Here is an 18,240-nt window from a genome sequence, read left to right as displayed (position 1 = left end):
GCGAGTCAAACACTACAGAACCAGTCTAAAATGTGTCATCGAGATGCGTAACAAAGGCGCGTTATCGGAGAGCGCACATACACTGGTTTTTAGAGCGTTGGACTAGCCCGCGCTCAGGTGCAAATAGAATAATATAGACCCTTTTTTGCAGGTAAGTAGTGCGTGCGGTTTTACTTAACAATAGACAATAGGATTAGCCGCCGGGCTCTATTACAAAGCTACGAACTATAGCTATCAAAGGAACAAGTAAGTATTGGTCGTGTCATAAATGTTGCTGGTAACATACTACAGGCGTTTGATTTCTTTTAGTCAGTGACTCGGGTAAACATTATTTTTCCGGAAATAACCTGGACCTATATTTCTTCTCCTCATACAGAGCATTAGCTGAATACTTTACTTACTTACTAATTAAATAAATATTTGATCATATTATTTTCCGCTAGCTGGTGTTCCTGTGCCTATTTTTTTGATTACCTATGGACTGCTCAAGAAACTGAAAACGGTGTAAAATAGAGATACTACTCCTAAAAATATGTGTTTACCTCATTAACTAGATTCGTCATGATGCATAGAAAAATATATTCGAAGTGTGTTAGCACACAAAAAATAGCAAAAGTTAAAAAAAAAGGGGGAAAAAGTAGATACTTTTTTATTTCCCCAATATCTCAAAAAGTATTAATATTTAAGAAACCAATATTAATATTATAAAAGAGAAGGATATTTCCAATAAATCATTCTATACTTGCAGAACTGTATCTCCATTAAGTATCTATACTTTTTATTCAACGTTGAACACACTCATTTTCGGGCATCACGCGCGTGACGCGCGGCGAGTAAAAGCGATTACGTACCTAACCTTAAATACAATTTTAAAGGTACTTATGTACAAATATTCACTAAAAAATGGTGTTTTGTCAACAAATGTACTACTTGTAGAAAATCTTAAGGTTATTTTTTCTACAAGTTAGGCAATTAATTAAATAAATTTTCTCACACTTCCTTATTTATTGAAAACGAAAAAAAAATGTATGAATAACGAGTGACTATCGTAAAATTTTGTCGCTTTCTAGAGCCCTTCTCTTTAGAACTCCATTGTACATATTGTACAGTCTGTACCATTTGGACTAGAGATGCACCGGTATCCGGTTACTATCCGGTATCCGGCCAATCCGGCTATTATTTTACTATCCGGCCGGATAACGGATAGTGAACTACTATCCGGCCGGATACCGGATAGTAACATTGCATGATTTCGGAGCAAACAAATTGGATTTAAGAAACAGACACGGTCATAATCGTACTTGTTTATTATTTAAAACAATTTAATCATTCCACTGACTTGCACGCGCACTCATTTCGAACCGAGAAATGAGTCCGTGCGAACGTTAACTAGGAAACAAGTCCAACCTGCAGAATGCGCACGAAAAACCGAAATGTTGGTAAGTATAGTTCCGTTGGCCGAATATTCGGCGGCCGGATACCGGATATTCGGCCGATGGTCAGGCAGAATATCCGGTATCCGGCCAAACAACTATCCGTTGCATCTCTAATTTGGACTCATGTCTTTGACATGACACTGACAGAACTTTTGTTACTTTTGGCGCCCCTTGCGACCGAATTTGAAGTTTGTTGAGTTGACTGAATGATTATGGTTTGTTATTTATACCCAAGTATAAATATGAGTAAAATGTAATTATAAACGTCATAGTCGCATAAGCAAGAGTCAGACCGTAAAAAGTCTGGACCGATTTTGATAGCCCACGCAGTGCAAGTGTCATTTTAAACGTCAAATTTCTATGAAATTATGACGAATAAATAACACTTACGCTGCGTGGGCTATCAAATCCGCTGCAGACTTTTATTGGTGCGACTATATCAGATAAGTATTAATTACAACTTGATGGCAAAACATTAAATAGTACTAGGTATTAATATCAGTAACATCGTGACTGTGTTATTAATCTTTATAGCGTTTTATTGTTTGGTTCAGTTGCACTGCACCAGGCATTGATGTTGAAGTCGGCTCAAGATGCGAATCGTTTTGCTAACAGGTATTGTAAGGTAAGAATGGCCAAATTATCAACCTTAATAAGGCTTCTATGTGAAACTTTAAACGGGATGATCAAATCGAGCGATTTGATCACGAATAAAATTGGTGTCAATCTCATTTAGCGTACACAATTTAATGGAAAATTGGCATTCTTGCGTGCGCATCTCTTTTTCAGCGGACAAAATCTTAAAATTTAATCAAGTGAGATCGGCGAACCAATTTTATTTTCGCGTCCACACCACCTAATTTGATCAAGCAATTTAAGCAGATTGGGCGAAAATTGTCCCCGTCTGGACTGGCCTTTAAATGTAATATTTGTAAATTAAAAAAATATATAAGTTAGGAGAATTTATGCATACCTAATTTAGCTATCAATCAAATTTATGGACTGAAAATATTTATTTCCATTTCCTCATTGATGCTTTTATATTTAGAATATCTAATGTATTTTGCAACGTTTTAGCTTGTCAGTGGCTGTCCTAGGGTTTACGGATCGTAGTGTCCGGAGATTCAAAGATGGCTTCCTGTTCGGGGCAGCAACTGCTGCGTACCAGGTGGAAGGGGCTTGGAATGAAGACGGTAAGCCTTCTTGTCTAAGCTAGTAAATTTATAGAGTACTTTGCGTTGACCTAGAACTATGAAATTTGGCAAGTAATATCGTCGCATACTACAAGTACTAGGAAAAATCTAAAAACTACAAAATTGTAAAAAAGTTAAAATTGTACGGAACCTTCGGTGGGCGAATCCGACTCGCACTTGTCCGGTTTCTTCTCTATACTAACTTTTCTATAAATTTTCAGGCAAAGGAAAGTCAATATGGGACCACTACTTCCACAGTACTCTGGGTCAGGAGGCAGCACCTGGAGACGTGGCCTGTGACTCATACCACAACTACAAGAGAGATGTGGAGATGTTGAGAGAGTTGGGGGTGGATATTTACAGGTTTTCTATTTCCTGGCCTAGGGTATTGCCTGAAGGTAAAACATTTATATGTTATACGTTAGAGGAAGTATCTACAGGAGCGCTGGTGGCCTGGCGGTAAGAGCGTGCGACTTAAATTTCAATCTGGAGGTCGCGGGTTCAAACCCCGGCTCGTACCAATGAATTTGTTCGGAACTCATGTACGAAATATAATTTGATATGTATTTATCAGTCGCTTTTTGGTGGAGGAAAACATCGTAAGGTAACCGGACTAATCCCAATAAGGCCTAGTTTAACCTCTGGGTTGGAAGGTCAGATGACAGTCGCTTTCGTAAAAACAAGTGCCTATGCCAATTCTTGGGATTAGTTGCCAAGCGGACCCCAGGCTCCCATGAGCCGTGGCAAAATGCCGGGACTACGCGAGGTAGATGATGATGTTGGAGGGCGTATGTTAGAGATGGTTGGGATGTGATGGGTGATCTTCAAAGACCCCACACTAGCGTCTTTTGAGCGTCGACATCTAGTCAAATCTATGGCTACTGCTCGACGCAACGATGACGCAACTGCGCAGCGACCTCATGTTCTATAGATTGCCTAGCATAGGCTGCTGACCAGACGCCGACGCTCGATGACTCTGGTATACAATACAAGTATATCCCGTTTTTCTTATTTGAGTCTCAAGTACTCAAAAAAAAAATTTTTAATGGGTGTATAAATTGTGTATGGCCTGATTGGTAATTTGATTATTCAGGTTTCAGCAGTATAAAAAACGAGCCGGGCCTCCAATACTACGACAATCTAATAGACGAGCTACTAAAATACAATATCCAGCCCATGGTCACTATCTACCACTTTGATCTACCAAAAGCCTTGGGAGATTTGGGGGGGTGGTATAACCCCTACTCTGTTCAGTGGTTTGAGGACTATGCTAGGGTGTTGTTTGACCGATATGCTAGTAAGGTAATTTTTAAAAAGTTTTTTTATCCGATTTGTCTGTATAGTGGCCGCCATATTTAATCAGAAACCCGAAAACCTTGAAAATGACTCCCATTACTCAAGCTTATCCAATGAAAGAGATCTAAATTAGTTTCATATAATTTATAAATTTATCGGACAAATTTAACTGCTAGCCAAACAAAAATTTAAACTGTAGGTGCTAAGCTATACTTTTTATTATTATAATGAATGGGCTTACTCATGGCCACAGACTAGCCGAGGCGTAGACGTGGCCTACGATGGAGCGCGCTCGCCCAGAAGAACTTATTTAAAACTGGTTTATTAATTAGGTATAATATAACTTTCAAGTCCTTGCTAGAGGTATAGGAATACTTTCATACAATACCCTATTTAGGGTGGCTTGTGTTTCTATATAAGTAAATTAAATGTAACAACTATGTCCCATGATTCGCATGAAACGATTTGTGATTTGTAAGTTTTTTCAAGGTCAAATACTGGACCACCATGAACCAACCAAGCACCGTGTGTGAATTGCAATACTATGGGGACGACTTAAAGGGAGGAATGGATTACGTGTGCACTAAGAATCTGCTTCTAGCACACGCTAGAACGTACAGGATGTATGAGAAGGAGTATAAGAAGATATATGGAGGTATGTTTATTATTGAAAACCTTAAGAACCTATTAGTATTTTACATATTCATGGCAGTGTAAAGTATGAAATATCTCAGATCACATTTGTAATTGTCGCCCGAGGTGAAGTGGAGTCGACAAATCTGCATATGCTTAGCCCTTTGAAAAATACCAATATTTTACCTTGTGTGCATTCTCGCCGCGGCTTTAGTTTTTGTATGATTTGGTTCATATAACTTTATTTGGTTTAGGATCGGTTGGGATATCCATAGCTGTCAACTGGGTGGAACCCATCACCGACAGCATTGAAAACGTGGAGGCAGCTGAAATATACAAAGAGTTCATGGTACGTAGTAAACTGCCTTATTGTAGGCACTTTACCAATGATGGACATTTTTAAACTTAGTTTAATGCTGGTATACCAGCCGGCCTAGCCAAGGCTATAATCGCTTCGACAACGAAAAGCATTATGTCTCTCTATCACTCTTCCATATTAGTATGACAGTGACAGTTGCGTTTCGATCGCTACGGAGCGCAAGCGATTGGCATCTTGGCTACGCGGCCAGAGTCGCAAGAGTCTCAAATGAGATTATCCACTTTTCCTTTATTTCTGAGTTTTGTAGGGCCAAGATGCATTTTATCATCTATCTTGTTCCTGTCACGTAAACAAGTATGTAAGTGCGAAATTAAATGACGCATGACATGACAAGTGATAAAAACGCGACCGTGATACCGCCGCTGAGCATTATTTCTTTGCTTACTAACTGATTTATGTGGTTGAAATGATATCGTGTGACAATACTGATTTGCTTTTATAAATGTTATAAAACATGTTAATGTTATGTTATGTTGTTTATGTTATGTGTTGTGTTTTATGTGTGTTTGTGTGTTTCGGTTACAGTACAGCCTGTACTTAGACCCGATCTGGTCCAAAAGTGGAGATTTTCCCCAACTGGTGAAGGACAGGGTGGCCAAGAAGAGCAAGGAGCAGGGATTCGCCACATCTAGGTTACCTTCGCTTTCGAAAGACGAAATCGAACTTATTAAAGGTAAATCATCTTAAATTTAATCTAGACACGCGGCAGCGTGTCAAGCCAAGTTCAAGCAAAGGAACTGGCTAGCCAGCGCCGAGTGTAATATTACACGAACCACTTGGTGCCACTTTTGACCCTTCTATAACTCAAAACATCTTTGACGTAAACACATAAAACTACGTGTGTTTAATTATATCTATAAGGATATCTAGAAGCCCAAATTTCATGAAGCTAGCTCAAACGGTTATAAAGGTATGAAGGTCAAAAAGTCGTAAATTTTAAGACTGACTTATGACTTATAGTACCTAAACCTAACCTACTTCCAGATGACCTAGAAGGATGAAATTTGGAATCCAGCTTGGTTATTGTGTGTAACCATAGGAAAAAATCTAAAAATAAAATAAAGTTAAAAAATAGGGGGGGTCCCCATACAAAAAAACCACTTTTTATTGGGACTGACATATAAGTACCTAAACCTAACCTACTTCCAGATGACCTAGAAGGATGAAATTTGGAATCCAGCTCGGTTATTGTGTGTAACCGTAGGAAAAAATCTAAAAATAAAATAAAGTTTAAAAATAGGGGGGGTCCCCATACAAAAATACCATTTTTTATTGGGACTGACATATAAGTACCTAAACCTAACCTACTTCCAGATGACCTAGAAGGATGAAATTTGGAATCCAGCTCGGTTATTGTGTGTAAGCGTAGGAAAAAATCTAAAAATAAAAAAAGTTAAAAAATAGGGGGGGTCCCCATACAAAAAAATATTTTTTTATTGTAGCGTTGGAACCGTTACAAGCAGATATTTGAAACTACCCCAATATATGTATTATTATATTTGCTATATTAAAATAAAGTTTAGTCAAAAAATAAGTGGTGTCCCCATACAAAAAACTTGTAATACGCTCTAAACAACCGGCCAACGGTGTGTCGTCGGCGGCGCGCGGCACCACATATTATACAAAGAACAGAAGTAAAAACCATACAGCGGAAACACAAGAAAAAACATTAAATCTCAATACCTGCCTAGTTTTCTTTACAAAAAGTATTGATATCCCACCAAAAACATAAATGTAAAAAAGGAGAGCCAAGTTCAATACAAAAATTATGCTTGGCTGTGGGGCTCGCCGCAAAAAGAATGGAGATCTAAATGAGTGCCACTGCCAAGTTCTATGCAAAATCCAAATATGTATTTATAGGAACAAAATAACATTATAAACAAGTATTAAACTCTATTTCTTTGATTTATTGGATACCTATAACAATTGCTGTTATTTAAAAAAATGTGAGATCTTAAAGTAGGTTAGATTTGGCTTGGCCAGGTTTTATCAGAATTACAATATATATAAAATGATTGATATAATGAAAACTGGCCAAGTCAAATCTAACCTACTTTAAGATCTCACATTTTTTTTTAAATAACAGCAATTGTTATAGGTATCCAATAAAGCAAAGAAATAGAGTTTAATACTTGTTTATAATGTTATTTTGTTCCTATAAATACATATTTGGATTTTGCATAGAACTTGGCAGTGGCACTCATTTAGATCTCCATTCTTTTTGCGGCGAGCCCCACAGCCAAGCATAATTTTTGTATTGAACTTGGCTCTCCTTTTTTACATTTATGTTTTTGGTGGGATTGGCTTTACTGGATTATTCGTTTTTCCTTGCACCAACTTTTAGGTTTTCTGTTTGGGGCTATGGTTGACTGGTAGAGAATGCGATTTGGCATTATGTCCGCCAGTTTTAGATAATTGACATAATTGTATCTTTATGTAAAATTCAAATAAATAAATATGTAAATGTAAATATTCTATGATCTAATGTCCGAGTTTCAATCTGGAGGTCGCGAGTTAAAATTGCTAAACCAAACTAAGCAAAGCTTTTACTATGGCTACAAGGCGACGATATACATACTCAGATACATAGAAAACATCCATAACTCAGGAACAAATATTCACACACACACAAATAAATGCTCTGATCGGGATGCGAACCAGGGACCTGCTTTAGGCAGGGCCACTACCAGTAATAGGCTAGGAGGCCGTTTTACTAAATGTATTATTTCCAGGCTCATCAGATTTCCTCGGCCTAAACCACTATACGACCTTCCTGACATCTCCGTCGAAGGGCAGCCACCCTGTGCCCTCATTCGCCGACGATGTTAGCGTCGACACAACGGGTAGGGAGGAGTGGGCGCAGGCACGTACTGCTTGGTTGAAGGCAAGTTTTTTTTTATACCCCCGCTATAACCTCAGACCTCACGGTGATCCTCGTTTTGCTCCTCGCGCTATCGCGATTTTGACCTCTCTGGTCTTCCACACAAGGTTTTATTTTTGGTATTTCTCAAAGGGCTTGCTTGCTTCACTTATGTAGATATATCAACATCTACTTCACCTCGGCCACACTGCTTTACTCGCGACTCTCCGCACTAGGTATTGCCGGTCGTTTGACTCGTGCCAACAAACCGATAAAGTAGGGACCGGTGGGCATGACTTGCGGTATGACGAGCAACATTCACACACTACATCTCTGTCTACTTTTTAGGGTTCCGTACCCAAAGAGTAAAAACAGAGCCCTATTAATATGACGCTGTCTGTCTGCCACCAGGCTGTATCGCATGAACCGTGATAGTTAAACAGTTGAAATTTTCACAGATGATGTATTTCTGTTGCCGCAAATACTAAAAACGGTATAATATAAATATTTATCCCATATAACAAACGTGATTTTATTGCCGTTTTTTGCGTAATAGTAAGGAAGAAGGATTCGTGCAGACCTCTCTTTAAGAAACACCAAATACTTACTTTACCGTCAATGTACATCCTCGAGTCATGTAAATTTGTTAGAAAACATACAGAGTTGTTTACTCCGACAGCATCAAAAATCAAAAGGAACAATCGAAATTTAAATAAACTTCAATTACCCCTCTCAACACTAAAAAAAGTCGCATCCAGCCCCCACTACATGCTAATAAAAATATACAACCACCTACCGAACTCCCTTAAAAATATTGAAAAACAGCCGATATTTAATAAACGCTTAAAAACATTCTTAGTCGACAAATGTTACTACAATGTGAATTATTTTTTTAACGATAAACACGATTAATAATGTTAATCTATATGCATGTTAGTTTTAAGTATTGCTGTGCCCTTGCAGGGTGTCACATGTAAACCCACCTACTTATAAGCTCCACCTAATAATGTGTAATGTGATTTGCAATAAACATTTTGAATTTGAATTTGAACCCTTCGTCCGCGAGTCCGACTCGCACATGGCCGGTTTTTACTTCACATGCCACACGACGAGTGTGTGGCGGGGGTATTGTTATAAGATCAAATTTAAGTCATATAAAATTTCTTGCTGGGAAAACTTTCATAGGAAGAATTCTCGTATTCGTCTACGTCGCTCAGGCGCGGTCGGAAAAGAGCTACACTCCATCTTTACCGATCTTTTATAAGTAGAGTACGTGTAGAAACGCAAGAGTTACAAGCGAGGACATAGCTTGTAGACTGTTATTCTTTATAGACGATCTCCTCCACATTTGCCTTTTCGAAGTTCCATTTCAAAGTTCCGTCGAACCATGTCTGTATTTCAAAAATCGTAAGACCTCATGGATTGTATGTAGGTACTTTTAGTGTTTTGTTTTTTAGGGTTCCGTACCCAAAGGGTAAAACGGGACCCTATTACTAAGACTTCGCTGTCCGTCCGTCCGTCCGTCTGTCACCAGGCTGTATCTCACGAACCGTGATAGCTAGACAGTTCAAATTTTCACAGATGATGTATTTCTGTTACCGCTATAACAACAAATACTAAAAAAAGAATAAAATAAAGATTTAAGTGGGGCTCCCATACAACAAACGTGATTTTTGACCAAAGTTAAGCAACGTCGGGCGGGTTCAGTACTTGGATGGGTGACCGTTTTTTGCATTATGGTACGGAACCCTTCGTGCGCGAGTCCGACTCGCACTTGCCCGGTTTTTTATCTTTTTGGACAATCCATTTCACAGGCCAAATACAAGCAACACAATAATCTTTTTTTCGACAGAGCAACCCCGACGGTCTGTACAAAGTTTGTCTGCTCCTCAACAAGCGTTATGACTACCCTCCTATCTTCATCACCGAAAACGGCTGGTCTACCGACGAGGGGCTTCAGGTAAACTCCTCGTTTCAAGTTAATTGTGACAGACAGATAGACGTACGGTATCGTCTTGGGTCGTCCCATTCGTTTTTCGTCAAGTTCTTAAATTAGTCCTATTCTGCTTTCGTCACTCATTCTACATTCGTCACAATTGTCGGTGGCTTTCAATGTAGAATGAGTGATGAAAGCAGAATAGGACTAATTTAAGAACTTGACGAAAAACGAATGGGACGACCCAAGACGATACCAGACGTACGAGTAATCATATAAGAGCTTTGCCCTAAACAGTGGCGGATTTGCCGTAAGGCCCAGTAAGCCCGGGCCTAGGGCATAAAAAATTAGGGGCGGCAAATTGTGACAAAAAATTCGCTGATTATAACAAGAAATAACTTAAAATGTAGTCAATTGATGGGTGCTGCGAAAGGGGCGGCTACAGGGCCTGGGACCTAGGGCGGCAAAGACTGCAAATCCGCCACTGACCCTAAAGATATTTATCGTCCATTATTGCCGCAGGATTCAAGTCGCTCTGAATACATTCAGCAAAATCTCAAAGCACTGTTGTTGGCCTTAGAAGACGGGACACAAGTGTTCGGTTATACGTACTGGAGTCTCATGGACAACGTTCAATGGACTGATGGGATCAGGTAAGCCAGTGTTTGAAAATTATAACTATAGATGGTCAAGCAAATCTTGTCAGTAGAAAAAGGCGCGAAATTCAAATTTTTTATGAGACGATATTAGGGTTTCTGGTTTCTCGACCTTTTTAATTTCTCGAGGCACGGGAATTCTCGACCAAGATTTCTCGAGTTTCTCGAGTATCTCGAGAAATTTTGAAAGCTCCAAAAACACCATGTTATTTCATTTTTGTTGCTTTTTTACAAATCTAACTCGTAGGAATCGTAGGTGAGATCAATAATTAAACATATGGTATATTTTTAGTCACCATAAATTGCACTTCAAAACAAACTATACAAAACATGCACTTGACAAAAAAAAACTATAGGTGCAGGCGTGCGCACCGGCGATGTGTTATGCTATAGTATATTTCTTTAGGTGTCAACAAAATGTAAACAAACCACAATATGGTATTTTATTAGGCAGCAATATTCAAGTCAATAAATTTAACTCGATGTGACAAAACATACAGAAGTTTTACTACGTAATATTAATTACTCGTACTTACTCCATTGTAATATTTTGCTAATTGGAATATATCAGGATGATTTGATTTATCAATAGTAATTTAGTTTTGTAATATTTGTTATTACACTTATTACATGGTCCTATAATTCGTTACAATTTTTTTTAAAGCGTTATTCAGTAAAAAGACGCAGCATGAATGTTATTAAAATCATGATAGTTCAAAAGTTTCAAAACATGAAAAGCGGTTAAAGCTAGAACGATAGAGGACGGATCAAGGTAGTTTTTTATTTGGTTGGTAATAAATGTTTTAAGTAGGTTCCTACCTGAAAATGTAAAAAAAAATTGTTCATATTTATTTAACTGCCTAAAGAAATACATTATAGACACCTCATGTGTTATACGCGTGTTTTCTTTTTACTTATCACTAGAGATTTATTTCTCGAGTTCTCGAGTCATTGAATATTTTTTTCCTGTCTCGACTTAGGACAAATTTCTCGAGATTTCTCGCCTCGGGAATTCTCGAGCAGAAACCCTGACAATATCCCTTCGCGCCTATATTTTTCAAATTTACCGCCTTTTTCTACTGACAAGATCTGCTTGACCAAGTATAGATGAAAAGTTTTTACTAACTCATGGACCGCTAAAGACGTCAACTGACACGCGCGGCTACAGTCCAATATCAACCTTCGTGCATTCGGACAAAGTTCACGATAGGCGTGCCGTTTAAAGGGTCGATGGGCCAAACGTCGGCTCAGCATTGCTCCGAGCAATTATTAAGGTTGGCACCACTTGACTTCCTTTTGCGTGCACGACCACAGACAAGATAATCACTTGAATTTTGACAACGCTAAATAGCCGAAAGGGATAGTGCCATATATTAGAAAGGGATAGCATGATTCGACCCTGAACCGTTGTCAAACTTCGGTTTTGTAGGAAGTTTCCTTTCTGTACGGCAGTACTATTATTTATTGTTCTGTGGTATCAGTCAATCCGGTTTGTTTTGAGCATCAAACGTCGGCATTAAAGCAGTACAAAAGTTAGGAATTACAGTCAAAGTCTAACCTAACGAAAGTTTTCTTTTTTCTAGTGAACGCTTCGGTCTTTACGAAGTAGATTTCGACTCGCCGGAAAGAACGCGAACGGCGCGGCAGTCCGCGCTGGTTTATAAGAGAATCATACAGACGAGAGTCGTCGAGGAGGGGTGGAAGCCAGACAACTTGGAAGATAATTAACGGGACTGCTTTTTTATAAGTCTTGTAATGTCTTTTATAAATGATGTATTTAAAATTAGTATTTACTTACGTGCATTCTTTCGTCAATAATATATACACTATTAATGGAACGTTTCATTTGACTGGCAACACAGTGGTAGATTTGATGGAATTTATTCATGAATTTAGGGTATAGTATGAACGTTGCTCCACTACGTGTGTATACACCTACCTTCTCCAGGCTGTGTATGAGCTGGCACCAGGAGGGCTCGATGACCTCGACGCACATGTAGTACTGCAGGTGCTGGATGCAGCTCAGCATGCGCTGGCGCAGCGCGAACGCGTCCGCGTAGAGCCGCGCCTCCGAGAACCGCTTCACCACCTTGTTGTACAGCCACACTCTGGAAATAACGAACAATTGAGTGCCGCGTTCACAACACCCAGTCCAAATACTTAATTACCTACTATGTACTACCCTAGAAAACACTTCTTGCCGAATCGTGTGGTAAATGTGTGGAACTCTCTACCAGAAACTGTTAGTGCACCGTCGGTCAACGCTTTTAAAAATAGACTGGATTAGTGATGTGCCGAGAGTAAAATACCATTACCGGTATTTTACCATTTGGGAATATTACCAGACCACAGGCGGAAAACTCTATTCTGAGTTGGTTGACCACTTAAATAGGGACCATTCTAAGCTAACAGCAAACGATATGTGGGAAGACTTCCAAGAGCTATGTATTGCAAAGGCTAAAGAATGCCTAGGAATCTCGTCGGGTATTGCCAGGAAAAACAAAGATCCAAAGTGGTGGAGAGGTGACATACAAGAAAAACTGACTTTAAAAAAATATCATTTTAAAGCATGGCAAGAGACAAATAGTGACGAAAACAGGGAGTCTTATAAACTTGCAAAGAAGGCGGCAAAACAAGCTGTAGCCCAAGCGAGAGCTAAGGATAGAGATCACTTCTATGAAAGGTTAGAATCGGCCACCAACGACAAACAGCTTTTCAAAATAGCAAAACAGAGGCACCGCGACACGCAAGACATTAAGAATAATAAGTACATAAAAAACGCACAAGGTACACTTTTAACATCTAATGAAGATATTAAGAAAAGGTGGAGGGAATACTATGCTGAACTGCTCAACGAAACCAACCCAAGATTGCCGCTCACAGAACTGCAACTGGTTCATGGGCCATGGCCAGAAGTCACGCCAGAAGAGGTTAGCAAAGCTATACGTAGAATGGCTAATAACAAGGCTACGGGACCCGATGATATACCAGCAGAACTTTGGAAAATACTAGGAGAAGCAGGCCAAAGATTCCTAACCATCTTGTTCAACAAAATATCTAGCGAAGGCATACCATCGGCATGGAGGAAAAGCTATTTAATCCCTTTTTATAAAAACAAGGGTGACGTAAGATCCTGCGGAAATTACCGAGCCATTAAGTTGATTAGTCATACATTTAAAATCTGGGAGCGAATAGTTAACGAGAGGCTACTTTCCATAACCAGCATCACAGAAAACCAATGTGGTTTTGTTGGAGGCAAATCGACAACAGATGCCATTCACACCATCCGCATCCTTATGGAAAAGTACAGGGTTCTCAAAAAAGATTTGCATATGGTATTCATAGACCTGGAAAAGGCCTTTGATCGGATACCAAGGTCACTCATATGGCACTCACTAAGATCTCAGTATGTACCAGAATCATATATTAACAAGATAGCAGATATGTACGCAAATGTAACAACCAAAGTGCGCTGCCCCGCGGGAACCAGTGATGAATTTGAGGTGAAGGTTGGGGTACACCAGGGCTCTGCCCTCAGTCCGCTGTTATTCAATATAGTATTGAACTGCCTAACTGAACAACTGCAACAACCCGCACCCGCGAACATCCTATACGCCGATGATGTCGTTCTTATAAATGAAGACCCAGTTGCCCTACAACATACTTTAGAGCTGTGGAGACTCGCACTGGAAAACGCTGGCCTACGTATAAGTAAGCAAAAAACTGAGCACATGCCTTGTAATTTCTCCGGTAGTAACACCCAACACAAAATATCCCTCCAAGATGTGGAGCTTCAACGTGTTAGCAGTTTTAAATACCTAGGCAGTGTACTCTCTACCAACGGCAACATCGACGCAGACATCACTCACCGTGTTAATGCGGGGTGGCAAACGTGGCGAAGTTTAACCGGTGTGCTATGCGACAACAGAATGCCCGTCCGGGTCAAGGGAAAGGTTTACAAGACCGCTGTACGACCAGCAATGATATATGGTGCCGAATGCTGGCCACTCAGAAAGGACCAGGTGCAGCAACTACACGTAGCCGAAATGAGGATGTTACGCTGGTCAGCAGGTGTAACCCTCATGGATAAAGTGGCCAATAAGTATATACGTGGAAGCTTGAAAGTAACGCCGATATCTGATAAACTATCCGAAACGAGACTACGCTGGTACGGACACGTTATGAGAAGGCCCGAAGACCATATGGCCCGTAAAGTGTTAGATATCGCCACTGGTCCAAGAGGTCCTGGAAGGCCCCGACTCACATGGCTATCAGTAGTAAATAGTGACCTCGAAGCTCTAGAATTACACCCAATGACGACCCAGAACAGAAATGGCTGGCGAAAAGCGATTAGGAGAGCCGACCCCAATTGAACATGGGATAAGGCCGGAGAAAGAAGAAGGAATATTACCAGTAAATTACCATTCTTACCGGTAATATTCCCAAAAGCGGGTAATATACTCTCGTACTTGAACGCTTACGTTATAATTGAATTAATTTAATTTAAAACATGTAGAAATGGCTTAATTATCTTTACGTCTCATCCACTCGTACCTTCAGCTATCTCTTTCACTCAATCTTAGCGGAGTTGCGAAGCAATGTAGTATTACGCTCTATCCCGTACTGGACTATAACCGCAAAATTCAAAGTTCGTCAATTACGAAGGTTTTTCTAACACTAAAATAAATTAAGTAAATATGTAATATAAATAAACTAAAAAAAATTATATAAATAAATAAATTCAATAAACGATATAAAATAAAGGAAATAAATGAAATAAATAGAAAATAAAACAAATAAAATAAATTAAACATTAAATAAATTAAGTAAATTAAATGAATTAAATAAATTAAATAAATTAAATAAATTAAATAAATAATAAATTAAATAAATGAAATAAATTAAATCAAATAAATCAAATATAACAAATAAAACAACAAATATACATGCTCAAAATAAGAATATCATTATATCAATATTATTAAGCTAGATACAAAATTTTTACATAACATATACCACAAAACAATGTCATTGTACTTTACCTTACCTACTCATACTAAAAATGTGATGATTATTATTAAATCAATGTAATTATTACATTTTCGTTTTAGTTTTACTAAAATTCTGGTATTACTCATTGAGTGGTTTTGACTGGAACTGGTTTTGACTATGCCCACTTGCTTGCTCAGACAAGGGGAATACTTCCAAGTAATATTGGTAAAATACCGAGTAACATTGGGAAAATTACCTGTAGTATTGGGAATTTACTAGAAAAGTAAACCTATGTTGATTTTTTGCGCTTCGTATGATGCATTTGTTGACAAGTAATGATTTAATGTAAAACAACTTATGTTGATATTTACTTAATTTGAATATTACCGTAAATTACTGATTCTGGGGAATCTTACCGGTAACATTACTGGGTATTTTACCACGTTGGGTATTTTACCGGTAACGGCACATCGCTAGACTGGATACACATTTTAGAACATTAAAAAGTGCAAAATAAAATACAAATGCTTCGATATACACGCATCAGCCCTAAGAGCTAGTGTGTCAAATAAAATAATAAATAAATAATAATATGTACTATAGTTCCTCTTTTTTGACATTAGAAAGAAGGTAAGCGATCTTGACAAGTATTTTAATTAAAAAACGCTTTTTAAAAATCAATAACTATTACTTATGAAAGCAGAAGAATATAAATGATCGTATTAGATTAATAATTTTTACATACAAACATAATCGCGAGCATGTGTATTCTCATAATATTATTTTCCAATTTATTATAAATCCAGTGTTGCAATATAGTATGACTGTTACTTCTAAGTGTCAAATGTAAGCAAGCGTATCATTTTTTCTCTCATGTCAATTCAACTTTTTAATATTTTTTAATGTATTACTGTTAACTTGTAACTTATCTGCTAAAATCAATAGGTAATGTTAAATACATTCGAAATGTTAGTAGTAAAATTTTAAATGTTAGTAGTAAAATTTTAAACGAGCACCAAAGTACTGAATTTGTCATAACATAAATTATGTAACATTCTCCGACCGTCCTTAGTCTGGGACCGGTCTGAAAACCAGCGCCGGGCATCTAGGCCTGGCACACGCTGAGACTGGAACCCTTTGCCTAATACAAAAATCTTCTCACCTTTTGCTCTGTATAATTTGATAATTTAACGGTTGTATTTTATTATGTAAGTAATTCTAACTCTATGTTATTTTCATGTATGTGGCAATAAACCATTCTTATTCTTATTCTTATATTTGCCGTGACTTACTTTTAAAACGTGTTTTTCAATAAAGACACATCAAGTTTGTTTACCTTATTTCTAATACTAAATAATTGACTATAATATACGGACTACATTTAAAAACTGGTCAAGTGCGAGTTCAGACTCGCGTTTCAAGGGTTCCGTACATCACACAATTTTCAACAATTTTTTTTTGTATACACGGTGTAACATGACGAAACCGAATAATTTCAACAGCGTATTCCTGATCATATTTAGAGACAAAAATTTCCTGCAAACTTTTTTGAAATTCGCCTAGTTTCAGAGTTAATACCAATACCAAAACATGTTTTTATTGTAACCTAGTGCAAAACGCCCTTTTGATGGCGATGTTGCTGCTATGATACGTAGTCTAAATATCCTTATTGATAGATGTCAAAAAGTGACAAGTAACACTTTGCAAAAAGTAGTTTTACGAAAAAAAAATTAAAAATTAATTTTAAGTGACAAGTTTACATTTATTTTTTATGTACAAATACATTCAAACAATTGAAAAAACAAAAAAAATTTTTTTTTTTGTTTTTTAGCGAAATTGACCTAAGCTCATATTAAATTTTTTCCGTCTTTTGACCTCAGAAATGCGTGGTTAAAATTATTCGGTTTCCTCATGTTACACAGTGTATACATGAAACGTGACGTGAGTGAAACGTCTTGAAAAACCCGAATGGGTCAATCAAAAACAGATGTAACATGAAGTTTTCTGGCGTGGTGGCGTATATCTCTACAACTTTGCAAAGTAGCTTAGATAGGAAGATTAAATGCCGAACAGTAGTACAAGTGTCCAAATGCGAAGACTGAAGACCGAGCTCCGCCTAGGGCTGATAGCTCGGAGCGTCCGACGGGTCGCGCTTCCTACAACTTCCGCAAGTGTTTTAAAAGCGAATGCCGAAGAGAGATAATACCTACAGCGTGGCCAAAAAATAAGTGCATTCCCGTAGCCGGGGAGGTTTTCGGATTATACTGAGCTTTACAACTTTTACTATGGGACCAACCCCGAAATCGCGAAAAAAAATGTATCCTCCCATAGAAAACGGACCATCCAAATTGTATGAAACAGCCAAATTTTTCCTCGAGGTTTCGGGGTTGCACGTTGGCAACGGGAATACACTTAGTTAATTTTTTTGCCACCCTGTATAGTGCTTTTTAAAACACGTAACATTAGTAACCTAATCAATCAGTACTACACTTGTACCAATGCGGCTGTGTGCCAGATACAGCCTAGTCACATTTTTTGTCGTCATTTCGACTCACGTTTGAAGTAAAGGCACGCCTCTTCGGGACACTTCGGGCCTTCGGCCTTATGCGGATATCGGCCTAGGGCCTTCGCAATAGCTGTCTACATCACGTTTCACTTAAACCATTGCGGCTGTGTCCCTAAAAAACCTAAACCGCATTTTTGGTCTTAAATCCGACTCACGCTTGACTGTAGATTTCTAATAGGTTTTCCTGTCATCTTTAGGTAAAGGACTATTTTGTGTATTTTTTTCAGAATTTTAGGCCCTGTAGTTTCGGAGATAGAGGGGGGGGGGAATGGTCATTTTTTGTCTATTTTCTT

The 18,240-nt window shown here is 38.3% G+C and overlaps 1 protein-coding gene across 1 annotated transcript in view; it reads right to left on the bottom strand.

The window, feature by feature from the left end:
• LOC134666427 (gamma-tubulin complex component 2-like) overlaps positions 1 to 18,240 on the bottom strand; it is a 61,639-nt gene that overhangs the window by 35,582 nt on the left and 7,817 nt on the right. The window contains exon 12 of the mRNA XM_063523577.1: positions 12,329 to 12,497. Within this exon, the coding sequence (XP_063379647.1) occupies positions 12,329 to 12,497 (169 nt within the window). The remainder of the gene's footprint in view (positions 1 to 12,328; positions 12,498 to 18,240) is intronic.

Source organism: Cydia fagiglandana, chromosome 8, assembly GCF_963556715.1.
Source record: "Cydia fagiglandana chromosome 8, ilCydFagi1.1, whole genome shotgun sequence".
NCBI lineage: Eukaryota > Metazoa > Arthropoda > Insecta > Lepidoptera > Tortricidae > Cydia > Cydia fagiglandana.
The sequence above is the reverse complement of the archived record's forward strand: the minus strand, read 5'-3'. Positions and strand labels throughout refer to the sequence as shown.